This window comes from Moschus berezovskii, chromosome 1 (assembly GCF_049115385.1).
Source record: "Moschus berezovskii isolate FMDL1 chromosome 1, NW_MosBer_1.0, whole genome shotgun sequence".
NCBI classification, from domain to species: Eukaryota; Metazoa; Chordata; class Mammalia; order Artiodactyla; family Moschidae; genus Moschus; species Moschus berezovskii.
The window spans coordinates 118,364,564-118,384,987 of record NC_142460.1 but is presented as its reverse complement, the minus strand read 5'-3'; the positions used below and the strand labels follow the sequence as shown (position 1 = coordinate 118,384,987).

The 20,424-nt window shown below is 39.0% G+C and overlaps 1 protein-coding gene across 7 annotated transcripts in view; it reads right to left on the bottom strand.

Moving 5' to 3' along the window:
- PLD1 (phospholipase D1) overlaps positions 1-20,424 on the bottom strand; it is a 261,776-nt gene that overhangs the window by 113,443 nt on the left and 127,909 nt on the right. For 5 of the 7 annotated variants that reach the window (XM_088839115.1, XM_088839100.1, XM_088839113.1 and 2 more), the window contains exons 12-16: positions 12,979-13,060; positions 4,770-4,880; positions 2,504-2,704; positions 1,280-1,493; positions 579-692 (exon numbers count right to left, since the gene is read on the bottom strand). In XM_088839115.1, coding sequence (XP_088695241.1) covers positions 579-692; positions 1,280-1,493; positions 2,504-2,704; positions 4,770-4,880; positions 12,979-13,060 — 722 coding nt within the window. The remainder of the gene's footprint in view (positions 1-578; positions 693-1,279; positions 1,494-2,503; positions 2,705-4,769; positions 4,881-12,978; positions 13,061-20,424) is intronic. The other 2 variants (XM_088839120.1, XM_088839103.1) reach the window with 1 other exon arrangement.

Below are 20,424 nucleotides of genomic sequence, written 5' to 3'. Positions count from 1 at the left end.
TGTAAAAAGAAGATAACACTATTATAACCAAGCACCACAAGTGTTCCCGGCAGTGAGGGGCAGAGTCTGCACATGATAAAAACTAACTTACATTTTACTGTGCTTGCTCTTAATTATGATGATTGCTAAGTCACTTTAGTGGTATCCAATTCTTTGTGACCCCATGGACTGTAGCCTGCCAGACCTCTCTGTCCATGGGATTCTCCAGGCAAGAATACTGGAGTGGGTTACCATACTCTTCTCCAGGGGATCCTCCCAATCCAGGGATCAAACCCGCATCTCTTATGGCTTCTGCATTGGCAGGTAGGTTCTTTACCACTAGAGCCACCTGGGATGCCCATTATTTGTCCCTATATCTGATCTGTTGCCAAATCCCTCTTCATTCCCACCACATTTTAGGCCCTGATTAATTTATTCAAGTACTTCGTTCTTACAAAAGCTTATCAGATCATCATTTCTAATAATACGTGCGGGGTGAAAACTGTGAGAACAGAGAGGCAATCCAGAAACACAGTAACTGTGCTCATGCAGCAAAAGCTGAAGCCTGTGGAAATGCTGGCACTTCACACATCACTTACCAATGTTAGGTCTAGTAAGCCCCTGCTCAGACTCACTGGAAGAGCGAAAGAGTTTCAAGTGGGGCTTTAAACCATGGATTAAATTCTGACGACTCCTACAGTGATTACAATAACCTGGAGAAAGTTGAGAGTTCTTTTTTTACAAAGATATATATATACACACACACATATATGAAGTTTTCTAAACTGGAAAGCAGGTTCAATCATTTTGAAAAGTAGGCAAGGCTATAAAATCATTCACAAATTCTGTGCCACAGAAACTGTAGAGTTTTAAAGACAAATCTGAAAAGAATAGTAAATGTACAAGATGTAGAAAATCTGATGTTTGAGGACAAGAGCTTGATGTGTTTCTGGACAGGAAGAGATATGCAATCTCTGCTATGACAAGTTGATAAAGCACACCTAATACTTTTCCTTCATAATTTGGCATTAGTTTAGAAATGCTTAGTCATTCTGTGACCATTAGAAGCATGAATTGTGTGTGCTATGAATACTGATGTGAATAAAACAATAAGTCTCCTCTACAGTGAGTCAAACGGAGCCCCCAAATGGTATGAGACTGAATAGGATGACATAATGACTTTGAAGCGTTGCTTGCTTTACTCTGTTACAGGTATAATGGTTCTGCAAACAGGGGTCCCACGTCTGGCTATGAAGGAATAGAGACGCCTCGATAAACTCCAGGGCAGACAATGACTTACTGGAGGCGCTGTCGATACTGCTGATGCTGTCTGTGTCGTGCAGATGGTGTCTGTGCAGCTGCCTGTAGAGACTGAACTTGGAGAACTTGCTGGGCTTTCCTATTCCTTTCAGTTTTGAGTTTGCATCATCAGGAGGGTTCAGGATGGGCAGATCTTTATCAGATTCGTTTTTGTCTTTGAGACACAAGGATTCCACAGACTCTGTTGTTTCAGCCTGAGAAAATTATTTAAAAAACAGAGAGATGAAAAGAAACTGCATAATATACGCTGCAATGCGGCCTTTTAACTCCAGTTTAACGTTTACATGTGTTGCTGGCTCCCTAAAAGACACACAATAATGTGCGTGAGGTCACCTGCAGGGCAGTGGGGGGATTCTTGTGAGCTGTTTAAAGATTTCCAAAGGGACACCAGGAAGTCCATTACAGTTCCTCTTTCACTGCATCAAATTCTTGCAATTTTATGCCAATTAACCTTTCAGTTTCAGATATAATTACATGAGATATACTCACTGTTGAGCCACTGAACTTCCTCTGATAAACATTAAGTAAGCGATGATTTTTCTGTCAATTATTTTCCCCATTACCTTTCCACTAAATCTATTCTTCCAGAAAAGTCACCAACATATACAGCAGAAAAATAAGATGGAGGCCATCAAATTTTTAGTAAGTGTATTGATATTTTGGCAACCATTTGAGTTGAAATAATAAGTACCCGAATATAGGCGTACTGAGATTTTGGCAGTTCTTGATTTGAAAGGTATGTTGAGGAGTTATTAACCTTCTGCTTTCAAACAGAATTCTCTGAATGTCTCTAGACTGAGACGTTATTCTATTTTCATATATCTGTAAGAAGGAAAATTTCAAAAACCTTGGCAGTGACTTGTAATAAGGCTGCTTACTTGAAGTCCAATTTTGCTGCACATTTTTATGAACTTTTTTCCCCCAAATAGGAATTAAATCTTTAATTTAAATGGAAACCCAAGGAACTGACTATGAGATAGCAAATGTTTTATCAAATCTATTTAGTTTTCTTACAAGAGAAGAAACTGAGACTAACAGACTCTTTAGGTGGTATTTGAAACCAGGTCTATGATGGACTCAACTTAACTATCCAGGAATATGCCTCCTTTCATTCAGCCCATCAGCCAACCAATCATGCTTTTAATACACACTTATACAAACGATGTCCCTTTTATGCAGGTCCATAAAGATGAAATCTACTAACTGTGAGGGAACCCAGAGATGGTCCCCCGATGATGCGCTTCACGCTGCCCACATCCGTGAGTCTGTGTTCGTCGTCATCCCACCTCCCGTAAGCCAGGTCAATCCCACCCACAAAGGCCACCGACTGGTCGATGATGACGAGTTTCTCATGATGAGCCCACAGGTAAACGCTGGACGACACGTGATCCGGGTGCCTCATCACCTTGAGAGGAAAAAACCCACACATGTAGTATGCTTTCTAAAGTGCCTTTCATACTATAACAAAATAGGTCTGTTTACACCCTCGAAGACCATTTCCTACAATTCAAATACCAAAATGTGCTATCTATACATCTAAGAGAATCCCCAAACTTCTAATTTTATCCTCAGTATTTAGCAGAGGAAGATCCCTGGTTACTTATCAATACTCCCCTGCCCATTCTGAACCCCCCACACTTGTGGGGAGCTACCATTCAGCTTGAAATTTGGCCACATATTTCAATAAAAGTCAGCTCAGTGGGATAGCAGATTCCCTTCCCCCCACCAAAGGATTACATTGTATGTGGTATTACTTAAAAAACACTAAAACTTTTGAACCAGCATCTATCTCTGACAAAACTTTTACTAAGTGTATTGATATTTTAGCAGTCATTGAGTTGAAGTAGTAAGTATATGATATAGGGATATAGATGTTTTGGCAGCTCTTGATTTTAAAGGTACTTTGAGAAGTTTTTAACCTCCTGCTTTCAAGTAGAATTCTCTCTAAATGATCCCAGACTGACCTATTTTTGTATGTCTTTAAGTAGAAACATACCAAAAACTTTGAAGACAATTTTACTGTTTAACAACATTTTTTTATTGTGGTGAAATATACACATAACATAAAATTTACGGTTTTAACCTTTTTTATGTGTACGGTGCAGTGGTATTCAGTATATTCATATTGTACAACCATCTCCAGAACTTTTCATTTTGCAAAACTGAAACTCTACACTCATTAAACAGTAAAGCCCCATTCCCTCTTCCCCCAAAACCCTGGCAACTACCATCTACATTTTGTCTCTGTGAATTTGACTACTCTAGGGACCTCACGTAAAAGGAATCTATCTTTTTATGACTGGCTTATTTCACTTAGAATAATGTTTTCAAGGTTCATCCACATGATTTAAGATATGTCAGAATTTCCTTACTTTTTAAGACTGAATAATATTCCATTACATGTATATGCCAATTCATTAGCGACAGTGTGATATTAAAGTGTCCAACTATTAGAGAACTGCTTTATTTCATCCTTTGATTTTGTCCATGTTTGCATAATATATTTTGGTAGTCATTATTAGGTATGTAAATGCTTATAATTGTTATATTTTCTTGCTGCACTGAAGCTTTTATTAATATATAGTATCCTTCTTTGTCTACTGTAAACTTCTTCGATTTAAAGTCTATCCTGACCCATATTAGTATAGTCATTTCTGCCCTTTCTTGGTTATTATTTACATGGACTATCTTCTTTTAATCAAGAAAAATATATAATCATTATATACTTTAAGCCTACTGGAGATTTATTATTGTCTTGAAATATCTCAATAACTGGGCAATATTTACTGATAGGCTTCAGGTCCTTGGTAAAATATCAAATGGCTTTTTTCAAATTGTTTATCATGTTTATTCACATTAATAGTACTTTCTACTAAGTGCTTTTAAGGAAAGCACTTTAAATCCTAAAGGAGCTCTTTTTGTGTCTACCAGTATTCAAGGGATGTCCCAGGGAGCTCACATCTAAGAGGTTTCAGGATTACCTTAATGAAGAGTATGGAGACTTGACGGGGCTCTTGAAGATTAAAACAACTCTAGGAATAATGTTCTTGGCTAAATGATCAGGGTAAAAGAAGCAGAAATGAGAATTCTGATGATCCCATCAAAATCAGAAATATAAGAAAGTATGTGTGCTCAGTCGTGTCTGACTCTTTGCAGCCCCATGGACTATAGCCCACCAGGCTCCTCTCTCCATGGAATTTTCCAGGCAAAAATACTGCAGTGGGTTGACATTTCCTGCTCTAGGGGATCTTCCTGACCCAGGGATTGAATCCGCATCTCTTGCATCTCCTGCATCGGCAGGTGGATTCTTTACCACTAGGGCCACCTGGGAAGCCCATAAAGTTCATAGTATTATTTACTCAAAATATACATGAGAGAATTCCAAAGACTGCCACTGCTCAAAGCAAAACACATCTGAAAACTGTAGAATAATAAAGAAAAAACATTTTTCATCAAGATGACCCAAATACCTTTATGTTGGGGTGTAGACGCATCAGTGTTCTCTTGCTGTATTCACTATTGATCCCAAGGGCAAGTTCCACCTCTTTATAGAGCATAACAAAGATTCTTACCCCCTGTTGCTGCCACAAGAAAAAAACACAGGGAAAAATAAGAATTTCTGGAAGTATGCTATGATTTTCTTTTCCTTCTTCCTTTCTGGACATTGTATTTTTCTAAAAATTTCTTCTTTAAACAAGTATAATAAAATATTTAATAAAAACTGCAACAGAAGGACCTGAAATGTATGTGTAGATTAAGACACAAATATAAAAAATAAAAAGCTACCTCCTTTCCAGTCTATGGATACGGAGTCAATATTTGACTAATTACAACCAGAACGTTGAAACTGCAACTTTAAATACTAAAAATGTCTGACAGTCTTACACCTTTGAACATCTCCAAACACTTGACATTAGAGGAAAGTTTTGATTTAATTCATTGTTACAGAATTAGGGTCTTCTTTTTGTTTTTATCATACCACAATGAGTTGAAATAACACTGTTTTTTTAAACTCTGATGATAAAATATGCTAAACATGCCTTAAATGTTTCTGGGGGTATTTTCATAGATTTTTTCTTTATTAAAAATTATTTCAGAGGAAAAACATACTCTTTCAGTTCAGTTCAGTCGCTCAGTCGTGTCCGACTCTCTGCGATCCCATGAATCACAGCACGCCAGGCCTCTCTGTCCATCACCAACTCCCGGAGTTCACTCAAACTCATGTCCACAGAGTCGGTGATGCCATCCAGCCATCTCATTCTCTGTCATCCCCTTCTCCTCCCGCCCCCAACCTTTCCCAGCATCAGAGTCTTTTCCAGTGAGTCAACTCGTCGCATGAGGTGGCCAAAGTATTGCAGCTTCAGCTTTAGGATACTCTTTACCCATCATTAAATCATTAAGGCCTATTTCACCACTGAAATGACTTCTTCAGAAGTCAGCTTCTCTAACAATCAAAAACCCCTGAGTTTTAATAGCAGCCCACAAATTAACATTGATCTGTCCCTAGACCTTGGACCCAAAGGAAAATAGACGAAGCCATTGTGAAGGTCATACTGAATTAAAAGTGACTCATAAACTTTAATATGCTATACACATAATATTTATTATTAAAATTAACCATCAAAAAGAATGTCTAACAGCTGGTAGTATAGAAAAGCACCATTATTTTTCTCTCTTAGTTCTGGGTAGTGACAAGGTCTTAGTTTATGGTTAATTTTGCCCTCTCCTTGTCCTCTTATATGGTTCCCCCATTAACATACAGCTCCTTCAGGAAACTCTATATTATTTATCCTCATTTCTTATATCATTTTTTTACTTTTTAGGTTTACATCCTCAGTATTGCTGTGTAGTTTGCAACACTGAATTTGCATTTTTTATACCTGTCAGCTCTGAAACACATTATATGCATATAGGATACTGTAGCTACACATAGACATTTAATATCCTACAGATTTAAAGACAAGAAATTTTCCATAATCTTTTCTAGAGTATTAAAGATGCAGGTGTATCTAACAAACAATAGTGATGAATAGTAATTTTGTTATAGTTTAAATATAATCCACGGTAATTAGGCATTGTTCGTAATGGACATTCAAGTCACAAAGTTAAGAAGCCTGACTGGGTTGAACACATTTAATTTATAACAACTGGACATTTTTGCAATGTTACAAAAATGTGAAAAAAAAACATAGGAGTTAACATTTTTAGGCTGCAAGATATAAAACCTTGGAGTAAACCAAACATTTTTACAATTCCCTAGTGTTGCTCTGCCAATACTAAGGAGCATATTTTAGCCCCTAAATCCTTTAGAATAACACATCACTTGGATATATTAACTTTGTCTTACTTGGTGTTAGTGATATCTGAAAAGTGTCATATTTCTGAAGGAATACACCTGATTTACATTCTGGACTGCATTAAGGAAATCTGAGTACTAGCAGAAGACCCATTCTTGCTCTGAAAAAAAACAGGATTAAAAATACATATGCCATTTTATTTCTCTGGTTAACAACTGACTTTTGGGACTTGCTTATCATTTATTACATTATGCAACTATTGTTGTAATCAAGTATGAAAGTACAGGCTTGAGTAAAAAAATAAGGAAGTGAAAGGGTTAATTAATTAAAGGCAGGAAGTGAACAGATTAATTTCCAGTGATCTGGTCAGTGAGTCCTCTAAATGAAAACTAGAACATTATCTTATTTTTCTCTTCAACTCTTCAGATTTACTTTTCTATTTAAATATTTTAGGATTCAGAAATGAGTAACAGTTTAAAAACTAGCCTCGCACTGAATGATGCAATATAAAGTTTAAAACCCCCAATTTCAACCTAAATTATAGAACATTACACCTGACATCTCTCATCATGGTTCATTTGTTTTAAAATGGATGAAATTTTACTTCTTAGGCTTATGAGATTATTACTCATTAAGGACAGTAGTTACAAATTAGGAACTGGAGCGAATATTATACTTTTCCATTTATCTGTATAACGAATGGATTTTTTAAACAATAGAGATGCTGGCACTAATTGATTATAGTATGGATATTATCCTCCATCTTCTAATACCTGGGATTTTCTTCTTTACTGTGTCTAACCTATAGGAAATAGGATACAGACTTTTAAGTCATCTTACCTTAAATAGAAATGACTAATAAGGAAGTAATTAAATATAAAAAGTTCATTTTTATGTAGTCTGGTTTACAGTTGTTTACTTACGTCACACCCACAATAAACAGTTAATTAGTGACAATATTCTTGTGATAATAAGGAAATAAATTCCTCTTCTTTTGGTCAAGGCATTACAAACTATTGTAAACTCTCAACTATAAAGAGCAAAGTAAAATATATCCCCTGGGAATGAAGGCATTTGTTGGGTCCTAACAGTGCTGCTGCTGCTGCTGCTAAGTTGCTTCAGTCGTGTCCGACTCTGTGCGACCCCATAGATGGCAGCCCACCAGGCTCCTCCATCCCTGGGATTCTCCAGGCAAGAACACTGGAGTAGGTTGCCATTTCCTTCTCCACCTAATAGTGCAGACTTACACACAAAAAAATGGGAATAATTGCACACAATGAAAGCCAAATCAGAAACAAAAGGACTGATGTTAATTCTGTAATTTAAAAATAACACTTTTGAAGAATCTGATGTTTTACCAAAGCCTTTCAGTGACTCTAGGAGAAATTACCTTTTGCTCAGAAGAAAAGTATTAATAGGGTAACTTGGAAAACAGATGGCCCTGGACTTGACTGTGTTTCTTACATTTCTATGTCATGTTTCTTATCTTTGCTGAAGTCAGCTAACCCAAGGATTCCACACAATAAACTTTATCACACCTGACTTTAAAAAGATAAAAATTCTATCCTCTTTTCTAATTCATTTTTAATCAAGTAGAACAGATACAATACTATAAACTGTATGAACTTTTAGGTGCTTTACACATACAAAAGGATATGAAGAAAATGAAAACTAAAAAAATGTTTACAGTTGAAATCAAGAGACTTTGTTTCTGAGCCAGCTTTTTCTCTCATTGTTCAAAGCACAGTGGTCAAAATATTTTCTAAATGTAGTAAAGTTGGTTCACTGTCTAAAGACAGCTTAGCTAACACACCCCCAGAATAATCACTAATTTTATCACCTGTCAAGGAGTTCCCTGGGAGCAGCACGGCAGGGATGGACGGTTTGTAATATTTTAAGAAAATGAAAAGTAAAGGATAAAAAGGAATCATAGCCTTACCATTGAAATGCAAGCAGCACTGGTAGGTAACAGCACAAGTGCTCATAAGCCTTTTTTTTCTTTCCAAGACAATTTTGTTTAAAGCACAGTCCTTAAGGTTGAAGATCCCTTCCCCCTTCCCTATTTCACCCTTCTAGCCCACTATTTTGATAAGATTCTCTTTGTTTTTCTGTTCAGTTCAGTTGCTCAGTCATGTCTGACTCTTTGCGACCCCATGAATCACAGTACGCCAGGCCTCCCTGTTCATCACCAACTCCCGGTATTCACTCAAACTCATGTCCATCAAGTCAGTCATGTGATTATTCATATCATTTGATGAACCTGGACATCCTTCCCTGCTTTTGGTCCCTGATTGCAACTTTAGAATGTGCTCTGTGGTCCAGGACAGAAAGAAACTAACTTGATGACAAATACCCCCTGAGAACGAAGGTTCTATAGTTCTCCAGGTTGCTGCACTTGAAGAATCTTCTAGCACAGTTCTCATCAGAAATATAACATCTTTCTATGGTTAAAATACACAAAATGGATACAGGGATGCAGTTACCATACTGCTGCTGCTGCTGCCAAGTCACTTCAGTCATGTCCAACTCTGTGTGACCCCATAGACGGCCTCCTACCAAGTTCCCCCATCCCTGGGATTCTCCAGGCAAGAACACTGGAGTGGGTTGCCATTTCCTTCTCCAATGCATGAAAGGGAAAAGGGAAAGTGAAGTCACTCAGTCGTGTCTGACTCTTAGCGACCTCATGGACTGCAGCCTACCAGGCTCCTCTGTCCATGGGATTTTCCAGGCGAGAGTACTGGAGTGGGGTGCCATTGCCTTCTCTGGCAGTTACCAGAAGCATGATGCAATTTATCTTACCTCTTTGTACAATAAATTCAGAAATGTACAAACCCTGGGATGATGCTTTGAGTTGCAAACAGTCTGTCTCTCAACATTGGTTTAAATTATTTTAAATGATGACAGGGCATAACAGAAGACCAAAGAAACAGGGAACTATCAACCTAGTTACTACCAGAGAAACGAAATATTGTACTTTTCCCCTCAGAAACAGCCATTAAAAGAGATGTTTGCCTATTGTTGGCTGTGAGGGAGAGACACTAAATTTCTCCCCAAAGAGCTGCACAATCAGATAGAAGAGAAAAACAATTCATTTCATTCAACCTTGTGGACCTCTGGGATCCATTAACGCAAGAATAAATGCTATTTCAACCCAGTACTTTGTGAAGCTAGTGGCTTTCAGAAACTAAATTATGTATGTAAAGCAGTGTTTATGAGCATATGAAATGTCAATTTGGAATGATCTGAGTGTTAAAAATTTAATAATATGGTGTAGCTGGATTAGGGAAGAGAAATTCTATTAAATGTACCACTGAAAAATTAATATTTAATAGCATGACTCTTTCCTTAGGAGATATTAAAAATTATTACATGTAATTTAAAAACTACACGTTTCAGAAAAGCAGATGAAACTGAAACAAAGCACCACTATCAGTCAGTAATATTTATTTGCCCACGGTATTCACCTGATACCTCACAGGGTTCACGGTCATAAAAGCAAAGAGAAATAATGACAGTGGTAGAAAAGGGGCCTGGACAGGTACGCTGAGGGGAATAAACAAACACATGCCAGTTAACATGGAGTGGAGGACCAGACTTGCAGGATCTTCCTCCTGAACCCTGCTCTGGAAAAAATTACTAGCTTTCTGGAGTATACTGAGGTGTCCTGAGGGTACCTCATAGTCACGTGATCTAAAATGTAGCTCTCTGACCTTGGGTTCTTCCCACTTCCTTCCTCTACAAGATTCACCTACACCATTTTGATCAGATCACCCTTCGTCCATCACACCCCCCAACAATAGTTCCCCACTGTTTTTCCATGAAGTTCAAACCACTGGCTTGGTTCCAAAGCCTCCCCATCCCAGCTGCTTTTTCAGCTTGATGCCCCATCCTACATACACTAACACTCGCATGTCATCAACCTTGTCACCTCACTGTGATTGACAAGGACTTAGAATTCCTACCTCCAGAATGTTTCCTCATCACAGTTCCTATACCTAGAAATCTCTTCTGTTAAAATTTCTGGCCCATCTTAAATGTTCTAAACCCCTCATGCTGTGAGGGGCTTCCATACCAGACCTACCCAATGCTCTCCCTCCTGCTTTGAATCTTGGCACTGTCTCTGTACCCAGCTGACTTCTATATAGATCTTTAAGCTCTTTCAGGTCAAGAACCATGTCTTTCATTTTTGTACACGCTCATATGATTAGCCAGCACCCTAACCTAGGAGGCATTCAACAGAAACACGTCAGTTGAAACCTAGAAGAGTAAAGCATTTAATAAGCACTTGAAGAGAAGATTTATTAGTATGACTGATGACTGGAAGGGCAAAGCTGGAAAAATGTATGAGAGTGGAATTTCTGGAGTTTATTTCTGGAGGAGAAATGGGAAAGGTGCTATTTCACAGAGAGAAGCATGGAGAAAGTTACAGTCCATTCAGTGTGTAGAAAGACGTTTGGTAAGGCCAGGACTGGGCCCAGGACGTGAGTCCTTCAGCAAGCCCTCCCAGGGGCAGGGATGGGCTCCTAGTCACACACATGACATCCTTAGTTATTAGCACAGGACCAGATGCAGAGGACACACTCAGGATCCGTATGCTGGATTATTTAATGAATAGCAAAGAATGCATGCAAGACTAGAATTTCCAATTTTGAGAATGGAAGTCTATTGAGATAACAGATAGACTAGCCTAGAAAATGATGCTTTGGCAGAACATGCGTCTGAAGTAAAGAAAATCAACTTCTTTCACCTTTAACATCAGCAATGAGGAGTGCCTGTACCTACCCCTGGATATCCTAAACTAAATGCATGGGGAAAAGACATTGAAAGAAGAGCAAAAGATGAGTGGGGAAAGGGGTAGGGGAATGTACAGGATGGGAAAAAAGAAATGAGTGATGGCTGTGAGAAACAGAAAAAGGTAACCTCGATTACTTAGGATCTGCAAATTCTGCTTGAATGTTTAATGATAGAATTTTAAAAATTAAGACAGTTTCAAATAATAGTAAAAAGGCTTTGCTGCTCTTGTTGTCTAGTCACTAAGTCAAGTCTGACTCTTTGTGACCCATGGACTGTAGCCCGCTAGGCTCCTCTGTCCATGAGATTATCCAGGCAAGAATACTGGAGTAGGTTGCCATTTCCTTCTCCAGGGGATCTTCCTGACCCAGGGATTGAACCCATGTCTCCTGTATTGGCAGGTGAATTCTTTAACCACCGAGCCACCAGGGAAGCCCAATAAAAAGGCTGTTGCTGCTGCTGCTAAGTCGCTTCAGTCGTGTCCGACTCTGTGCGACCCCACAAGACAGCAGCCCACCAGGCTCCGCCGTCCCTGGGATTCTCCAGGCAAGAACACAAAAAGGCTAGCACTCCCTAATTTGGACATGATTAACAACAAATTTAGATCTATCCTAATTCAACTTAATTTAACTTGAGGGTCAACCACATAAAAAGATCCATTGTTATTGTTTTGTGTCATTTTAGACACTAACTTGTGTCCAAGTCTTTCATGACCCCAGGGACTGTAGCCTACAAGGTTCCTCTGTCCATGGAATTTCCCAGGCAAAAATACTGGAGTAGGCTGCCATTTCCTTCTCCAGGGGATCTTTTCAACCCAGAGATTGAACCTACGTCTCATGCATTGTAGGCAGATTCTTTATGGCTGAGCCACGGGGGAAGCCCAAAAGTTCATTAGAAATACGAATGCAAAGTAGTCACTGGTGAGCCTATACTGCTTCAGTTATTCACTTTTTATAACAAAAAGAGCACATTCAATGCTCTCCCAGAATTTATAGCGTCAATTTACCACAAACTGTTTCCAAACTGGAACCAGTGGTTTTTTTATGAGCCTCCTTTGATATTTTCAACATCAGCTTGACCCCATCTGACTGAAATTATTCTCAGATGACTTTGTCTTTTGCTCGAATGACAAATAATGAAAAAAAAATGCTGTGTTTCATTTTATCATTTATTATTCAACAATGAAATTTCATTACAATTTTTGCCTATAAAATTAACTGCCCATAACTGATTATAAAACAAAAAGAATAGAGCTGCTAATATAATTCATGCTGTGAATTACGTGAAAATAGTTATGTTTCAATAGTAATGGGAAAAAAAAAATAACAAAATAAACTTGAAAATATTAAGTATTCTATTTTTTGTCAAATTCTAAAGAAAAATGTTATAAGTGTATGCTGCTGCTGCTGCTAAGTCACTTCAGTCGTGTCCGACTCTGTGTGACCCCATAGACGGAAGCCCACCAGGCTCCCCCTTCCCTGGGATTCTCCAGGCAAGAACACTGGAGTGTATAAGAAGGGCTTAAAAAAAAGGCAGTTCAGAGGCAATAAACATTTAAAAAATTATATCAGCATGTTAGTAAAGTACATACTGCTTTTCGCTTAAGAATGCAGTCCAACCTCCAACGATTTCCTTCAACCACCGGACGTTTCAGAAAGATTTCTGGACTCAACCTGAAATCACAAAACCAAGATTTCAAGAAACTAAAAATATTCAGTTCTGATTGTGTCATAGGAAGCAATGGCAATTTTAGCCCAAATGCCATTACCATCCTCCACTGTGGCAGGTCACCCAATGTTCTCTATGAGTCTGCGTACAACTTCATACTGGAACAACAACCTTTATACGAAAGAAAAGGCAGTCTCGATTTCTCTGTTACTCACATATCATACATACACACACTTGCAGACACTATTGACTGTCGGCCCAACAACCATTGTCCACCTTTTCCTTCCTTAGTATCAGGGCCCACCTCCCATGACTGAATGTGAATATTCTGAATAATTGCTTCCTCAGACTTATGCTCAGCTCCAGTTTATAAAATAACACAATCCTGCATAATGAGATATACGAGGAAGTTCACAGACAATGAGATGTATGAGGAGGTAAATAGAAAAGCTATTCCTCTGATGAGAGGACGAGACACACAGGCACACACACAAAGCCCCAGGGAAAGTGGCTCTGGGATGGATGCTGCATGGGGTCATGATGCTTAGATAGTTGCAGCCACACTGAAATTCCAAGGGCAAAGCCACAACCCTAACATCACGGGAGCACTTCCCCAACTCTAGTACTGCCTAACTTTAATGATTTTTTTTTTTAATGTGGACCATTATTAAAGTCTTTATTGAATTTGCTACCATATTGCTTCTGTTTTATGTTTTGGATTTTGGCCATGAGGCATGTGGGATCTCAGCTTCCTGACCAGACATCAAACCCACACTCCCTGCATTTTGGAAGGCAAAGTCCTAACCACTGGACCACCAGGGAAGTCCCTAGTACTGTCTAACTTTAGAATTCTCACTCAGTGAGAGAAATAAATCCTAATTGTTTAAGTTACTTTCAGTTGAGTATTCTGGCAACCCAGACCAAAAGTGTTCTAATTGATAAACATGAACACTGACTTCCTATACCAAGGAGCAGTGTACATGGGAACCTGGGCTTTCTGAGCAGGGAAGAAGGCAGGCTTGCTGATAGGTAAGCTTTGCCCATTGTGAGAATGGACCCCTGGGTTCTTCGTAGTAATGCCATGGGCAGCACAGTACAGGAGAGTCACTTTTTCCCTCAGGGTTAGGTTCAAAGTCATTGCCTGATTTAAACTGGTAAGTAGAGTAACTCGTCTATAATGGGAAAAACAAACAAAAAACCAATAAAGTTTCACCTGCTGAAATGCTAGACCCGGAGGAGCAGGGTAAACTGTGTAAGGATCAAAGTCTTACAGAGCACTAGGGTGAAATAGTGCCTTGCCAGGGGGTCTTCAAAGCATGAGAAACCACAGGGCTTTAAGGAGCTAAGGAGACTAAAAGAAATAATTTTACGCTCTACTAAATTCAGTTAAAGAAAACAAAAATCCAGAGAAAAAGTATCTAAAAGAAACTTGTATTGGATAAGATAAATAAGAAAACAGACAATAGAGGGGTATATACAGTATAAATATTTACATATTTAGTTTAAAATAGGAAACAACTTGAACAAAAAGTACAGCAACTGACAGGAAAAGATCTAAGATGAATTAAAAACAAATCTGTTTTAAATAGAAAAGTGTGTCATTGGGCACTGCTAGTTCACTGAAAGTAGGACATACCCAACAACATATATGTGCTTGCAATTTTCAACGTACACATTAATTATGGGCTCGGAGGGCTTCAGTGTGGGGGCCATTTTCAGGTCTATACTCTGCAATTAAGTCTTTATCATCTTTTTTTTAAATCTAAAAACACTGGGTACCCTGTATGCAGAGGATTCTACTAGATACTTTGGAGGATCTTAGGCAGGCTCTCAAGGAAACTCGATTTTGAGCATAATGTATGAAAAGATAAAAATAGTCATGCTATGAAAAGTGATAGTCATGCTATAAACAAAGCATAAACAATGGCAAGTACAGTACAGCTGTGACTCACAAGCATCATTATGTCAGGATCTTAACTAAGTAATTATTAGCTAAGCAAAATTCAAAAGAATTGCGTAATACTACATTTCACTGGGTTTCAGACAACAGTGCATGTAAGAGGCATATTACTGTGTGTACCAGTAAGAAAGAAAAAATGATGATAGCTATAAGATGTTAATGAGTGTGAGATGCATTCCAAATTCAGAGATGTTAAAAAGTACTTCTAAGTAAAGGCTCCTCTTAGAAGATTTTATAGTTTTAAATGCTCATATGAGAAAGAATATGTTTAAAATAAACCATCAGAACTTTCATCTTAAGAAAATAGAAAAAATTAAGAAAAAGTAAGAAGAATGGGAATAATAGATAAAAATAGACCTTAATACAATATAAAACAGAAAAACAATAAACTCAAACCAAAATCTAATTCTTTGAAAGATTAATAAAACTGATAAACTGGCTGGATTAAAAAAGAAAAGGGGAGTTGATTATTTTTGTGGGAAGAAATAACACTAATCCTACCAAAATTCACTCAGGAAACAAAGGCAGGGAAAACATGTACTTACTCATATAATGAGGCTGCTGCTGCTGCTGCTAAGTCGCTTCAGTCGTGTCTGACTCTGCCATCCCACAGACGGCAGCCCACCAGGCTCCCCCATCCCTGGGATTCTCCAGGCAAGAACACTGGAGTGGGTTGCCATTTCCTTCTCTAATGCATGAAAGTGAAAAGCGACCCCATGGACTGCAGCCTACCAGGCTCCTCCGCCCATGGGATTTTCCAGGCAAGAGTACTGGAGTGGGTTGCCATTTCCTTCTCCAGGGGATCTTCCCGACCAGGGGATCTTCCCGACCCAGGGATCGAACCTGGGTCTCCCTGGAGAAGGAAATGGCACAAAGAGTCGGACATGATTGAGTGACTTCACCACTGAGCTGGCCCCAATCTGTTGTCCTGCACATAATTTCCTGACTGTGTATTGTCCAGGGTAGGGGCAGATTTTCATTCATCATTCTGGACATGTACCTGTAACATAGTGGCTGCTCAGTAAGTATCTTGGAAATGAATGAGTGAATAAACTAACAAATGAAAGAATCGGTGGTTAAATGAATTAATGAACAAAAGAGCTAAGTACTTCTAGGTTCCAGATTGTTTCTCATTTCATTAAATCTGCCTTTTAGTTCAGTTCAGTCACTCAGTCGTGTCTAACTCTTTGTGACCCCATGGACTGCAGCACGCCAGGCTTCCCTGTCTATCACCAACTCCCAGAGATTGCTCAAATCTGCCTTTGCTTGCATATAAATTGTTTCAAAAAGAGAGTAACACAGTTTTCACTCATGTATATGATGTCTCTTGATTTAGATTAGAAGCTTCTAAGGGGCATGTGCATCTTCTCACTATGCTTTTCATTCTCTCAGATCCAGATATATCAGGGTTTGATAAAGTTTAGGAATACTCACTTTTGCAGTATAATTAATTATACAACAAGAATTTTCTTCACTTGTTTTGAGGGAAGTTTCTGCAAAGGTTTTATTTCAAAGAGAGCATTGCAATAAGATGTTATCCTAGCACAGTCACGAAAAAGAAATAACCTGCTGATTTATTTTTTTTTGCTGACAGAAGAAACATTCAACGTTCCATCTCTTTAGATGTTTAAATGAGAGACTATATTTCAATGTTCAGAACCTTCAAAACATATATTATTTGCTTGTGTAAAACATGATAATAAGGGTTCAGTGGAAATGCTATTTACAGTCTCTTTCATGTCCTAGTCAAACTTTCAGAAATACTTTTTAAAGGAACATACCTACTACATTAAGCTTGAACCTATTCTCTTAAGTGTGTAGAAAGTATTCAATCAAAGAAATAGCTCCTAAGTACGAAACTTTCTTTTATTTCTGGTAGCTGACTTGAAGAGATAAAATTTGGCAAGAATAAAAGGACCAAGATTAAGCTCCTCCATAAATGTGAGAATAAACAGAAGCACAGACATGCTGATTATCACAAGCCTTATCTGCTGACTTTAGATCAATGGTTCTCAACCAAGAGGAACTGTGTGCCCCAGGGGACATTCGATGACAACTGAAGATATTTTGGTTATCTCAACTGGGACCTTGCTACGGGCATCAAGTGGACAAAAGCCAGATATGCTGATGGTTCTAAACACCCCACAATACAAAGAACAAGCACCTGCAATAAAGAATTATCTGGCTCCACACGTCAGTAGTGCCAAGGTTGGGAAAGCATGCCCTAGACTTAAACATTCCCTCATCACTAAGGCAAAACAGAACCACTAGACCATTCAGATATGACCTAAATCAAATCCCTTATAATTATACAGTGGAAGTAAGAAATAGATTTAAGGGACTAGATCTGATACATAGAGTGCCTGATGAACTATGGACAGAGGTTCATGACACTGTACAGGAGACAGGGACCAAGACCATCCCCATGGAAAAGAAATGCAAAAAAGCAAAATGGCTGTCTGAGGAGGCCTTACAAATAGCTGTGAAAAGAAGAGAAGCGAAAAGCAAAGGAGAAAAGGAAAGATACAAGCATCTGAATGCAGAGTTCCAAAGAATAGCAAGGAGAGATAAGAAAGCCTTCCTCAGCGATCAGTGCAAAGAAATAGAGGAAAACAACAGAATAGGAAAAACAAGAGATCTCTTCAAGAAAATTAGAGATATCAAGGGAACATTTCATGCAAAGATGGGCTCGATAAAGGACAGAAATGGTATGGACCTAACAGAAGCAGAAGATATTAAGAAGAGGTGGCAAGAATACACAGAAGAACTGTACAAAAAAGATCTTCACGACCAAGATAATCACGATAACGTGATCACTCACCTGGAGCCAGACATCCTAGAATGTGAAGTCAAGTGGGCCTTAGAAAGCATCACTACGAACAAAGCTAGTGGAGGTGATGGAATTCCAGTTGAGCTATTTCAAGTCTTGAAAGATGATGCTGTGAAAGTGCTGCACTCAATATGCCAGCAGATTTGGAAAACTCAGCGCTGGCCACAGGACTGGAAGAGGTCAGTCTTCATTCCAATCCCAAAGAAAGGCAATGCCAAAGAATGCTCAAACTACCACACAATTGCACTCATCTCACACACTGTTCCGTTCTGTTCCGTCGCTCAGTCGTGTCCAACTCTATGCGATCCTGTGGACTGTAGCCTACCAGGCTTCTCCGTCTCCAGGCAAGAATACTGGAGTGGGTTACCGTTTCCTTCTCCAGGGGATCTTCCTGACCCAGGGATCGAACCTGGGTCTCCCGCATTGGAGGCAGACGCTTTAACCTCTGAGCCACCAGGGACACACACTAGTCATGCTCAAAATTCTCCAAGCCAGGCTTCAGCAATATGTGAACCGTGAACTTCCAGATGTTCAAGCAGGTTTTAGAAAAGGCAGAGGAACCAGAGATCAAATTGCCAACATCCACTGGATCATGGAGAAAGCAAGAGAGTTTCAGAAAAACGTCTATTTCTGCTTCATTGACTATGCCAAAGCCTTTGACGGTGTGGATCACAATAAACTGTGAAAAATTCTGAAAGAGATGGGAATCCCAGACCACCTGACCTGCCTCTTGAGAAACCTGTATGCAGTCAGGAAGCAACAGTTAGAACTGTACATGGAACAACAGACTGGTTCCAAATAGGAAAAGGAGTACGTCAAGGTTGTATATTGTCACCCTGCTTATTTAACTTCTATGCAGAGTACATCATGAGGAACGCTAGGCTGGAAGCAGCAGAAGCTGGAATCAAGATTGCCGGGAGAAATATCAATAACCTCAGATATGCAGATAACACTACCCTTATGGCAGAAAGTGACAAGGAACTAAAAAGCCTCTGGATGAAAGTGAAAGAGGAGAGTGAAAAGGTTGGCTTGAAGCTCAACATTCAGAAAACGAAGATCATGGCATCTGGTCCCATCACTTCTTGGGAAATAGATGGGGAAACAGTGGAAACAGTGTCAGACTTTATTTTTTTGGGCTCCAAAATCACTGCAGATGCTGACTGCAGCCATGAAATTAAAAGAGGCTTACTCCTTGGAAGGAAAGTTATGACCAACCTAGATAGCATATTAAAAAGCAGAGACGTTACTTTGCCAACAAAGGTCTGTCTAGTCAAGGATATGGTTTTTCCCGTGGTCATGTATGGATGTGAGAGTTGGACTGTGAAGAAAGCTGATCGCTGAAGAAGTGATGCTTTTGCACCGTGGTGTTGGAGAAGACTCTTGAGAGTCCTTTGTACTGCAAGGAGATCCAACCAGTCCATTCTAAAGGCGATCAATCCTGGGTGTTCATTGGAAGGACTGATGCTAAAGCTGAAACTCCAATACTTTGGCTACCTCATGCAAAGAGTTGCCTCAGTGGAAAAGACTCTGATGCTGGGAAGGATTGGGGAGCGGGAGGAGAAGGGACGACAGAGAATGAGATGGCTGGATGGCATCACCGACTTGATGGACATGAGTTTGGGTGGACTCCGGGAGTTGGTGATGGACAGGGAGGCCTGGTGTGCTGTGATTCATGGGGTTGCAAAGAGTCGGACACGACTGAGCGACTGAACTGAACTGAACTGAAGGCAAAACAGTAGAAAAAGATGAGCTCAGATTCCTAATTACTCTCTTTCTCCCCAAAAACCTAGAATTAGGAGGAAATGAATTATGATGCTATTTTCATAGTTCAATAAAGATGGCATTTGGAAAGAAATAGGACAGGGAAAAACGCAGGTGGGAGGAGCATTTCAAGCAACTAAGTTCTTAGAAGGAAAACATATTTTAGACATTTTCATTTCCATTATAGGAAACGTTTGCATCAGCCATGTGTTTTAACCATCCAGGCAGATGGGTTATTGGAACTAAAGTTATACTACAAGGCCTCCACCTAGTCCAGGAGTAAATTTTCCCAAGAGCTAAGTGAATTTTAGATACAAGAGTCTTACAATGGCTTTAATTAGCATTTTAACTCTCATGGGTGATTTAAAGGGGATTAGAAAGTTGAAATTTGATGCATCTCTAGAAAAGCTAGCCAGGCTTAGTCATTACAAAGGCTACTTTAATACTAATAGGTAAAGGGAAATGTTCCAGTTTCAAAGGGAGTATTCGGAGGAAGTGTATTCACTGGACCTTGTGACAGACATACCAACATCAAGGAAGATATCCAAGGAAGACTATTTTCCATTATCTCTACACCTATATTTGCATTGCAAAATAATCTTTACTACAATAAATATTGGTTATTTGCTTCCAAAGGGAAAAACAAAAACAAAATTGCTCAAACTAAATATTTTAACAATATATATGGATGTGAGTTTTTTTTGAAAAGACCTTTCAGTGGAGGCTATTACAATTAATTAGTTGGGACTTTGACCAAAACATCTGTGAATACTGCTGTCTTTATTAATGTATGATTCTAGAACAGTACAACACTGTTG